General features: G+C 41.0%; 1 protein-coding gene across 15 annotated transcripts in view; it reads left to right on the forward strand.

The window, feature by feature from the left end:
* The window catches only part of DST (dystonin), a 483,110-nt gene that overhangs the window by 316,058 nt on the left and 154,684 nt on the right, over window positions 1–12,368 (forward strand). For 11 of the 15 annotated variants that reach the window (XM_074991114.1, XM_074991115.1, XM_074991118.1 and 8 more), the window contains 7 exons: window positions 48–263; window positions 454–600; window positions 1,525–1,758; window positions 3,155–3,307; window positions 6,182–6,415; window positions 6,871–7,155; window positions 9,448–9,981. In XM_074991114.1, coding sequence (XP_074847215.1) covers window positions 48–263; window positions 454–600; window positions 1,525–1,758; window positions 3,155–3,307; window positions 6,182–6,415; window positions 6,871–7,155; window positions 9,448–9,981 — 1,803 coding nt within the window. The remainder of the gene's footprint in view (window positions 1–47; window positions 264–453; window positions 601–1,524; window positions 1,759–3,154; window positions 3,308–6,181; window positions 6,416–6,870; window positions 7,156–9,447; window positions 9,982–12,368) is intronic. The other 4 variants (XM_074991124.1, XM_074991128.1, XM_074991126.1 and 1 more) reach the window with 1 other exon arrangement.

A 12,368-nucleotide genomic window follows, 5' to 3' on the forward strand; every position in this document is an offset into this window, starting at 1 on the left:
GTTTCTATAAGTAAATTTAGTGCATCTTACTTATATTTTGTTTGCAGTCATTTGAATCTGAGCTGGCTACCTTTGCTGCTGTTCTAAAAAAAGATATGAAGTTAACAGAAGAGTTCTTAAAGTCTAAGCAGAAAGATGGTCCCAAAGAACAACTTAAAGAGCTAAAAACAACTTATGAATTTTTACAGAAAGCCTTTTTTGTGATCTGTGATATGTCTTCAAAGCGTGCAAAACAAATAGTATTTGCTGTTGACTCTGAAATGGTATGTTTATATTAATGATTTTTGTGTATGTGTACTTGCTTCGTTTTACTTGAAAGTAATTCAACTAAAATATAATTTGTTTGGCTTTTATTTTAACATACAATAATTGCTAAAATTTGCTTTCCTTTAATATCAGATCTGTCTAGTTAGTTTATAATACTGCAAATAAATATATCACTTTCCTTTCTAGTCTAAGCTTGCAATATTGCACCAGGGGCTTTTAAGCAGACTTCAGGAGTTTTCAGACTGGATCACAGAAAACCATGAAATTGTGAACAATCTGCCGGTGAATCGTAGTGACATAGAAAATGTGAAGCAAAGCTTACAACTGCTCAAGGCAGGTATCATATATGTTTGATGATAAAATAGCATGACTAATTATCAGAAAAGGTAGTGTAATATTGACTCTTTTTACATCTGTTGTAAGAAATCTGTCTCCATCTGAATGCGTAATGCAGGACTGCAACCTGTCTTAATTATTATAATCACATCATATGTTTAAAGATTGGTCTCTTCAATCAGTTTAATGTATGTTCCCAAGACAGCTGTGAATGGGAGGTTTAACAAAAGAAAAACAAAAAACAAACGAAAAAAGGTGGGGGAAAGATCCCAAATCATGAATTGAGGCACCTCCTAAACACTCACTTCAAGTGATACCTGGAAGACATTAATGAAACCAACTGTTGAAATACATACATTAAATATAAAATGTCCAATTACTTAACTGGGGTTTGAATAGTTTTGCAGGGTGGTTAGTGACTTCGTTAGGGTTGCATGATCATAAATGAGGGCAGAATTTGCCCACAGATTGTGGAGGAGCATGGAACATCATTCTAGATTGCAGAGGAAGGCAAGAAAGTCAATGACTGGAAGTGCTTTTAGTAAATATTCTTTCATTCATAATTCTTGAAGAACTGCTCCTTCAGATAAATGAATGGCTCCCCCGTAGCATCTGGTCAGTGGTGTAGGCCAGTCAGTCCTCTGATATGCAAAAATAAAAAAGCAAAAATTTGAAGCACCATCATTATTTGGAGCTTGATGTATAAATCTTTGATCAAGAAGGCAAAATGTGTACAAACTCAGGCAGTTGCCTTATCTTGGACTGTAAGGTTTCTAAGTAATTCCTTCTTTTGGTTAAACTTTTCTTCAAAAATGCAGCTGAACATTGAGCTAGGGATAATACTTTTTCTCTCTAAACTATGCTTTACCAACATTGAACCTTTCTTTACCATTTTGTTGTTTCCCTTTGCTTTATTTACAGAACTCTTCAAAGGAGCTTGTCTGTATGAAGACACACCTGGACTCCATAGCATTCGATGTTCAGTTCTTCATTTCTGAACATGCCCAGGATCTTTCTCCTAATCAGAGCAAACAGCTTTTGAGACTCTTAAATAGTACCCAGAAGTGTTTTCAGGAAGTACAGGAAACAGTCACATCTCAAATGGAAAGTTTAGAGAGACTGTTACGGACAGCACAAGAGCTTGGTGATCAGAAGGTTTGCCTTTGTGTGTCAATGTTGTGCTTAGAATTTTATCGATCTAAATGAGGACATTTAATACTAGCGTCTAATCATGTAATATCAGAAATGAGTTTCTTGGAAAGCATTGGCTTTAAAATTAAGTATGTTATAATATCCTATACATTGTATTATATTTGCCTTCATTATTCTACAAAGGCTGTATCAATCAGGTCTGAGAAATAGTTTTTCTGGTCTTTCTGTGCTGTGACCATACTTTGTAGTACTATCATATTAGGAAGTGGCTGGATGCTTGAGTTTTCAGATATCATGATTTGATAAAAAGCTAAGTGAAGGGATCAGACCTAGTATTTCCTTCAGATTGAAGGAGAAGTGTCTATGGTTGGTTACTATCATAAATCATGTAGACACTGTTAATTAGCTAAATGATTGTAGTCCAGGTTGACTCAGAGTATACCTCAGTGTGGGTGTGTTTACACCGTGCCTGGTGAATTGGTCCCCACTGGGTCAATCCCTGGCATCAATTTATTGCATCATTGAAGACTCAATAAATTAATGTCTGAGCTTGCTCCCATCAGTGCCAGTAATCCGTCAAAATGAGAAGAGTAGCCAGTGTCAATGGTAGAGCAGCCCCCATGGGTCTTACCATATGGAGGATGCCATGGTGGGTATGTCAACTTCAGCTACACAATTTGCATAGCTAAAGTAGACAGACAGTAAAGATAATTGTAGACAAGGCCTGTGCCTGCATCTCCCTTCCTCTCATAGAAGTACAAATGTAAATCTAAAAAAGTCAGCAGTTCACCGACTATCGATGTGTTAGGAAAAAGTTACTTACAATCCTGAGGCTTTGTAACGTTATTAGAAAGTTTGTTGCAAAGGTGCCGAGGGAGCCAAATATATAAAAATAGATGAATGAGAAGCACATAGGAGAATTTAGTAACAGTAATCCTGCATGTTTTGTTCTTCTTTATTGCTTAAAAGGTGCAAGCATTTTCTAGCCAGGTAACATGCTATGCATACCAGTTCAGCTAACACACCAGTCACAACTAACCTCTGTTTTGGTGTCCTTTTTCAGAACTAATAGTGTTTACCACAAATTTCAAGAGATTAAGAGATGTGGATTTTTCACTTCTGTTGGTTGAAGATTTCATTTCTTACGCATATGCATGGCCAGACTTCTGCTGGGCAATTCCATCAGTACATGATCTCTTTATACTTACAGCATATGTGAGGTTTATGGTCCATAATGTCTATATATTCACCTTGCTCAAACTGTGTTCCACTGCTATCATGTTTACAGCATACTTTTAAAATGAGTGCCTTGCAATTTTGTTGTTTAAAAAGTAGTTTGTAACACAGCTTCTGATTATTCATATGCAGAATTTTGTGTTCTATTTTTGCTACAAATTAGGATGTGGCTGAGCAGCAGCAGGAATGCAAGGAGAAACTACAGGAAATATGTGATCTCTTTACACAAACAGAAAATCGGCTCATTGGTCAACAAGAAGCTCTTGTTATTGGAGACAGCAAGGCTGAGTTAAAGCAATACCAAACCAAACAAGAGGTGAAAACTTGACTAACCATCATCAATCTTAGTAAACTTACCATGTATTTTTTATGAGTTATATAGTCCGCAAACAAACCAGTCTGAGACTAAATGAATTATGGCACTACTGATAACATGTTTAGTTCTCTGCAAGGAGAGGTATTGAAAAGTGATATCCTGACTTGTTCTGTAATGCCCTTAACCAGCTAATTCACACAGCAGTTTTGACAGCAGCCTTGTAGCTGCCTGTGAGTTTGCCCAGTGGTTTGAAAATCAGCATAGCACCCTCTGGGGGCAGAAAAACAAAACAGAGGGGAATGGGAAAGGGAAAAAGTTATCTCCCCACCCCCAATACCGTACGCCTTGTTGACAGAAGCCAACATATTGAAACTGTACAGTACTCCCATTCTGTGTGTCTTAACAAAAACCCATGAATAGCCTGTGCTGCAGCATACTGCACACTTTCAGAAACAACCTTGTAGCGCTATTTGAAATCGAACATGTAAATCTGCAGTTCAAAAGCATTCTTGTCATGTAAGAAAATCACGTGTAAGTGAGTCCTTATGCCAAAATCAGACCTCAGCCTTTCTAACTGAAAGTATATAATATTATTCTGATCACACTCAGACCTCTTTAAATGAGTACTTCACTTACAAGTACTCACTTAAACGAAGGACACATTTACTTACCTTAGTTCACTCTATGAGTAAACTCCCCCCGCCTCCGCTAATATGAGGCTAATCCCCTCTCTGTGGCTCCAACCTGCCCTAGTCTGACCCCCGCACTGGCCCCACAGCCCCTACCTGTGGCAGCCTGACCCTCCACCTCCACAGCAGCCTGATCCTGTCCCCTGATGGCCCCGTGGCAGCCTGACCTCCCGCCACCGGCCCCGCAGTGCCTACCTGCAGCAGCCTGCCCCCTCTCCCCACCGGCCATGTGGCAGCCTGACCCCTGCCCTCTGCCAGCCCCGCGGCAGCCTGACCCCCTTGCCAGCTCCGCAGTGCCTATCCACGGCAGCCTGACCCTTCTCCCGCAGCAGCCCGACCCCCTCCCCAGCTGCTGGCCCCACAGACTGGCCCCGTGGCAGCCTGACCCCTGTGCTGGCCCCACAACCCCAACCCTCAGCAGCCTTAATATCCCCCATCTCACCGGCCCCGCAGACTGGCCCCGTGGCAGCCTGACCCCCTGCCGCTCCTCCGCACCAGCCCGGTAGACCTAATCCACTGCAGCCTGCCCCCCTGCCCCTCACCAGACCACACATCCAGCATTCAGCAGCCTGAACCCCCCACCCACCCCACGGAACCAACCAGCCGCCAGGCTTTAACCCTCTCTCCCACTCATGGTCCTAAACTGCCCCCAGCCTTTAACTTTTCCAATCCCCAAACCCAAGGTTCACTTACCTGCCAGAAGCAGTGCCACCTGCTGACACTCCTTCGCCGAGCTCTGGGAACCAATCAGAGACTTTTACGTCTATTTTAATGAGAATTTAGTGTCCTTCTTACGAGTTTTTGCCTACGAGCACAAAGTAGCGAACCAATTGTGCTCATAGAGCAAGGGATGAGCGTACATCATTGTTGAAACTTTTTGTAATGGGGTTTCTCTACTATCTTTTTAAAAATAAGTGATTTGGCATTTAGCATTTTATAGTTATTATAATTATTTAATATTTATAATATTGTACAGAGGTCCCAGTGAAGATCAGTAACCCACTGTGCTGCACAAAGGTGGGTATGGGCCAGAACTCGGAGAGTTTAGAGTCTAAGATTCAAAATCCCAAAGGAAAGGAAGGATAAATGAAATTGTATACAAATATATATTTGCTTTGCCCCCCAAAGTTTCGTATTATGAAAATAATTATCCAGAACTGCGCCAAAGCCTATCCCTCATTTCTTGACTGATTTCTTGTAAGCATCATAGTAGAGGTGGGTCTGGGGAGTAGATTAAAAGGGAGAAAATGTTTCTTATTGATCAGTTCACGGAGAGTATTCTGTACATAAGATGGAGTATGGAGAAAGCGCAAAGATTTGGTGGGGGTGGGGGGAAAAAGTTGTATCTGATTTAGTGAAATAAAGTAATTGTGTCCAAAGGACTAACATTCACATAGATTTGTTAATGCAGAAAAAGGAGCTGTTCTTTCTTAAATTAAGTATCAAAAAATGCTACAAAACCCAGGAGCCCATGTGAGGTTCCAAAACTTTTTACCTGGTGGCATAATAAACATTGTTCTCCTTTCAAGGCCATTTGGCTTATGATTCTCCCTTTTAATTCTTTACATTCCTTTAGACTTACTGTGCCAAATTCAGAGGTGAGGTGTAAAAGTTGAGATGTAATTCCATATTTGCAACTAGATATGACTTTAAATGAGTGTACATTTCTTTATGGCAGTCTAGTGAGAGTTTGAAATGACGCAGCACACCTTTTGTGAGGACGGGGCCAACAAAAGGTTTACAGTAACTAATTTAGATTCTGTGTTCAGCTTTGCATTTCTCCCAGGACTGTTGCACACAAACCCATTGTTACTATGTTCTATGGAACATTTGACTCACCCCACTCCAGATTGTTAACGAGTTTGTCTTCAATACTTTATTTGTATATTTCTTTACCCGCCAAACTAATAACTGGTATCATACTCTTGGTTTCTCAAGCTACCAAGGTGCAAATATGAGGTATAATGGCTTCAAAAACCACTTGGAGAAACAAAAGCATAACTCATTTTACCTGTAATTTTAGTACATTAATCGGTGTTTCTGATGGAAGTAATTTACAATCATAAAAGTGAGTTTACAAGGAAGTGTGGGATAAGATGAGTTAGGCTGTTTTTCAGTAAGTGACTTCTGAGAAATTTGAAGTGACTTACAGGTAAATTTTTGTTGTTGTTGTTCTTCCCCCAAGGAGTTGCAGAAAGATATGCAGGCAAGTGCACAGGCTTTGGCAGAGATTGTGAAAAATACTGAGATGTTCTTGAAAGAAAATGGAGAAAAGCTGTCACAAGAAGACAAGACTGTTCTTGAACAGAAACTTAATGAAGCTAAGACAAAATGTTTGCTGCTCAGCCAGAAGGCAGAAGAGTCCAAAAAAGAGCTGGACAAAGCTGTGACGACAGCTATTAAGCAGGAAACAGAAAAGGTTCTTATGTAACCACTACATCTTTGATTGAATTTTTAAGAAGTCTTAGGGGAATAGTCTTTCCACTGATCACTGGTTTGTCAGTGAGTGATCAACTAGGGTTACTATATTTGAACTTTCAAAAAAGAGGACCCCCTGTGAAGGAGTGTATCTGTATCGGTATCTACCAACTCACTTTGTATTAATGTACTGATACAGATACACTCCGTCTTAGGGCAGTCCTATTTTTTGAAAGTTCAAATATGGTAACCCTAGATCAGTCATAATTTACGTGGTTGACTATCTGTGTAATTTGGGCATGTTTATTTTACAAATACAGCAAATTCTCAATATACCAATTCACAGATATTTTCAGATTTTAACAACGTTTTAAAAGGGTTCAAATACCCACATTTGAAACAATGTAAAAGCTAAGAATGATTGCAGAATTCAAACTCTCAACTCTCCATATGTAGGTTGCTGCCATAGAACAGCTGGAAGAGAGCAAAAATACGATAGAAAATCTCTTGGATTGGCTATCAGATGTGGATAAGGCAGTGGAGCATGGGGACGAGAAATGGACACCAGCAATAGAACAGAATGGAACCCATTTTAAAGAACAGGATATAAAGGTTTTGAAGGGAGAAGAGGATGAGGTTAATGGTAACCTTTTGGAACTTCAGCAACAGACTGAAACCCAAGTAGATGGCAGAGTAAAACCCACAGAGAGTAACCTGAACCAGCAGTATCAGAAAGTGAAGGTACTGTATGCACATCTTACCAGCTATGGCAAATATTCAGCACTTAGGTATAATAATAATAAGTACTTGGATCCTGATGCAAAGCCCACTGAAGTCAATGAGAGCCTGTCCATCAGGCTTCAGATAAATAAGTACATTGATAGATGTTCTGTTAATGGAGAAGGCATTAAAAAGTGTTGGGCAGTTACCACACAGGTGCCCAGTTATATCCTGTTGGAGGAATTGGAGAAATTTCAGTGTTCTCAGTGGCAAACATTGATATCTTAATGATGAGCATGGTGCCCTTTATTTCCCTAGGCTGATCGCAGTACAGTGCCATGTTTAGAGTAGGTAAACAAACTATTGTCAGCAGAACCACAGCTTCATAATCTTTCTGATTCTTGTCAAAGATGAATAATTTGGTCGGTCATATTTCCCTTTAAACATTGATTGCACACAGCTGCCATTATTGGATTGTTGAGATTATTTATCTATATTCTTCTGACTTTAAAGAAGTGACACATTGCCAAAGGGTAAAGCACCGTATTATGAAGGCTTCTGCAGGAGCTGCAAACTCCACAACGCAGGAATTTTTCAGAAGTCTGCTGCAGCCAACATATTTAATTATGACAGCATTTGGATGCTTACGTACAGTTTTAATGGCCCCAAACCCTTTTAGATTTGGAGTGATGGAGTTAATGAAGTATCTACAAAAACTGATAAAAGCAACACTTTGTATTTTGGAGTAGCTTCCCTGTAAAAGCTTCTTAAAGAATATGGAGTAAAGGTGATATTATTAGTACCTATTGGTGCCCTTTATGAAATAGTATTAACAGAGGGCTCAAATCTGATATTCAATAGCTACCTACCGCACATACATGGAGAAACAGCATTCCCATTTTACAAAATATATAGTTACCATTTCCACAGGAAATGACACGCTTCAGGAACTGAGGGGTGTTTAAAATGTGATTTTTTTCCATCAAGTTCTTTTAGTATATATTGATATCTCCTATCATTTATTAATTTTAACTTGGTTAAATATATTGTGTATTGATTTTTGTGCCATAGAATGGCAGTTTTTCTATAAGGAAAGATTAATCATCTTGGCTAGGTCTACACTAGAAGGCTTTGTAAACAAAGCTCGGGGAGCATCCATATTCCCAAGGAGTTCCATTGGCAGAAAATCAACAGAATTTAGCACTTTTGTCAACAGTCTGATACCACTCCCCATGAAGCATAACGCCTCTGGCGACAGAAAGCCGGTCTGGATGTTCGGGGGGGAGGGGGGTGTCTGTCAACAGACAGGGCTTCCGGGACACCAGGCAGCCCTGTCTGCTGTGCTTCTGATTGGCCATCTTGCCAAGATAGTGGCTGGACTGCCATTGGCAGAACAGATCATTCTTATGATCCACTTGGCAATTTGGCCACAATCTGTCACCAGAAGTTTTGTTGGAAGATATCTTCCGACAAAAACTGCTGTCGACACATTGCTCTAATCTAGACATAGCCCTAGAGAGCTATTTATTAAAGTCCAAAAATGGGAATATACAAATCATCAGTGACTTCTGTTCACTCAAAATGAATAGGAAATAGCTATTCTGCCTTTTATTTTAGAACCAGTAGCTATTGTGTATGCAAAAGATAAAGGAATATTTATAGAAAACTGCTCATTATTTAGCATGTTATAAGGTGAATCCTCTCTTTAGCGATCTACCATAGAATCAGTTTAAAAAAATGTATCTTGGGAAAAGTTTAAGTGGTTGTTTCTGATGGGGGCGTTGTCTGTCAGTGATGTTCCCTGCAAGTCACTGCGTTGAGTTGTGTTGGAAATACAGGACTGGGTCCAGTTTGAGGTGCACCAGTATTTCTCCACATTCCATTAATGGCGAAGGGGCTTTGCCTATGTATACATTGAGGTCTGGGCTATAATGGGAATTAGTTTATTTTTTTTTTAAATTAACATTTGAAAATAACTGTGTGGCATTTTTAAAGAGCAACTCAGAATGCTGAAAAGCGGTTTTTTCACAACTTTTTGGGTTGATCAGGCAGCCATTTCTGAGTAATCTAATTAAAATGTCACTCCTGTTCATTATTGATATTGATCTGATGACAATTTGTGAGTAATCAGAGGAGATGCTGAAAAGCCTTTTAACATTCTGAACTGCTTTGTCATTTTGATCCATATTGTGCAGTCAGTTTCTAGATGGAACTCCTCGGTAGTTTCTCTGGAGACTTCTGATCAAAATATGTGCTGTGATGGAATCCTACATAAGGACGCTAGTTGTAAACATTTTAATTTATTTCTTACAGGCTCAACATGAGAAGATTATTTCCCAGCAACAGGCTGTTATAATAGCAACTCAGTCTGCCCAAGCGTTACTTGAGAAACAAGGCCACTACCTCTCCCCTGAAGAGAAGGAGAAAATGCAGAGGAATATGAAAGAACTGAAAATGCAGTATGAGACCGCTTTGGCTGAAGCAGAACGGAAAATGAAGTTAACACACTCTTTGCAGGAAGAACTTGAGAAATTTGATACAGACTACTGTGAGTTTGAAAACTGGCTTCAGCAGTCAGAACAACAACTTGAAAACCTGGAGGCCGGTGCCTCTGATTTTGCTGGTCTGATGACCAAGCTCAAAAGGCAAAAGAGTTTTTCAGAAGATGTTATTTCTCACAAAGGTGACTTGCGGTACATTACAATTTCTGGACAGAGGGTGTTAGATGCTGCTAAATCTTGTAGTAAAAAAATTGACGAGGATGGTATTGATATTTCGGCTACTTACACGGAGGTGCAAAGTAAACTGGATGGCGCTTCAGATCGTTTCAAATCTCTTTATACAAAGGTAAGTTTTATTTACAGCTGAGTGAGTAAAGGGAAAAGAGTTGGCTCACCAAATATGATTTACCATTAGACCAAACTAGAAAGGAGGTGATAGATTTTTCATCTCTTGAAGTCTTCAGATCCAGGCTGGAAGCCTTTCTAAGATATATCCTTTAGTCAAACACAAGTTTTTGGAGTATCTGGGTGAATTCTATGGCCTATGCTGTATAGAGGTTTGACTAAAGCCTTCTGGTCTTAAAAAATGTATACATTTATGAAAGTGGAACATCTGCATAACATTTTGGTGTAGAAGTATGCTCTGTGGCTTCTCTAGGTTTGACTGTGTTGCCTCTACCTATCATTTGTGCCCTTAATATTTCCTTCCAAGTGGCAACCTATTTCTCATCTAAGTAATACAATAAATACAGTGAAAGCCAGGGCCTGCTGAGATTAGCATCGAAGTATGACTTTGACAGAAAGCTTTAATCCATCTGTAGTCTATCCTAGTTTTTCCTAGACCGACTTCTATAATTCGCAGTGGGCTTTCAGAAACTAATGCCTTTAAGGAGCAATTCCTTTATCCATCACTCAGCCACTGCCCTTGAGAACTATGCAGGATGTTGAGAGGAAACACACTGGCATACTTCTTGAGTTAGACTTCTGCACTGCCCATACAGAGGAAGAGAATGGAGGGTCTCTGTAGCATTCAATCCTTTGGTACTAATCCCTACTCCTTTTCTATATGAAACTGCCTGCTGAGCCAGACTTTCTGTCACAGAGGTGGCAGAGACTCCCTTAACAGCCTCTGCATATCCTGGTACAAACCATGCAAAGCAGCTGTAGCCAGAGACCCCTCCACACCTGCAAATTGGAAGACAGTGTTTCCCACTCTGTGCTGAAAGAGTCACTCTATGATTTTTAGATGTGTTGGGGATATGAAATAACATTCTGTGTACATTTTTAAATGGCACTTGATTGCTTTTGAGGTGTTAGACTAGTAGTCTTAGACTTTCCTTTTATTAGTCCCATGGAAAAATTTAGCCTGGGCAGCAATAGTGCTGCAGTGCCGTCGTAAAAGGATAACTTCCAGGGGAGGGAAAGGAATTCCGTCACTGGGTCCTTTGCTTTGAGGGCACCTATCCATTGGGGACTGGACTAAATCACCCAACTCATTTCACATCTGACCCATGAAGAGCCTTCAGATGCTAACCCATATCACTCCATTTAATGTTCAGCCTAGGGAGAACGGTTACACTTTAACCTTCACAGTTGTAACACAGAGTCTCATTGATCTGTTTAAGAGAGGTTTATTTTGTGTGTCAGTGTGGCTCAGCTCATCAGTCTCATCCCTGTGCCAGATGTTCATAGGCTTAAAACATGAGTTTAAGCTGCTACTGTGGTAGTGTTGCATGGAAAAGGTGCCAATTTTTTGGATAGAATGTTCCTGGCACCTGGGGCATCTTTACACTACAAACTTAATTTGACTTAACCTAGTACTGCAGTTTCTCATGATCACATTACCCCCTGCCATTGGTGTGCGTCTTCTCCAGGAGCACTTCCACCGTATTACAAGGGGCTTTTTGGGGGTTGAAAGCCTGGGCTCTCAGCTCTTCACAGAGTTTGCTGCTGGGGGCCCTCTTCTGGAGCTCTTAGTTCTGTGTCGATCTCACTGCTGGGAAACAGGGTGTTTCTCATGCTTTCAGCCCTTCATGCCCTCACAGGGCACGGAACTCCCTGCCAGCAACCTGAAGCAGCCTAGACTCTAGGTGTGGAGCTCCCCACTGGGAGCCCCCAGGGGCAGCCCAGTCTCTGGGCTCAGAGCACTCGACCAAGAGCATTGCATCATCTCCGGCTCTGTGCGCAGATTTTCCTGCTGGGAGCACACAGGAACAGATGGTTTCCTGACGTGGAACTCTGTGCCTGAAGCCCAGATGGCTGCCAGCAGGGAGCAGGTAGCCCAGACTGCAGCCTGTTTCACAGCAGGGAGCCGAGTGTCTGGATGGCAGTTCAGCTGGGAGTTCATACTGGGTGACAGATTGTCTAGCTGGAGCCCGCAGCTGCCTGGGATGAGAGCCAAGCTGGGAGTCAGTCCCAGGATTCTCAGCAGAGATCCTGTCAGCCTTTTGTGTCAATTTCACATCTCCAGCAGGGAGCCATGAAATTAACAAGAATGACAGTGGGCCATTGATACCAGTTACACAATATACACAGATGCTGCATGGCCCTAGCTATGCCGACATAAGTGTTTGGAATCTGCAGAGGTGGAGTTCTTACGCTGGAATAGTAAGACACTAACATCAGCAGCAGCAGCAGCAGCAGCAAGGCTGTAGCGTTCAGCCTGACACAATTAGGTGAACATAAGGGTCTTACACTGACCTAACTCTGTAGAGTAGGCTAAGCGTAAGATTC

The sequence above is a fragment of the Carettochelys insculpta genome, chromosome 3 (assembly GCF_033958435.1).
Source record: "Carettochelys insculpta isolate YL-2023 chromosome 3, ASM3395843v1, whole genome shotgun sequence".
NCBI classification, from domain to species: Eukaryota; Metazoa; Chordata; order Testudines; family Carettochelyidae; genus Carettochelys; species Carettochelys insculpta.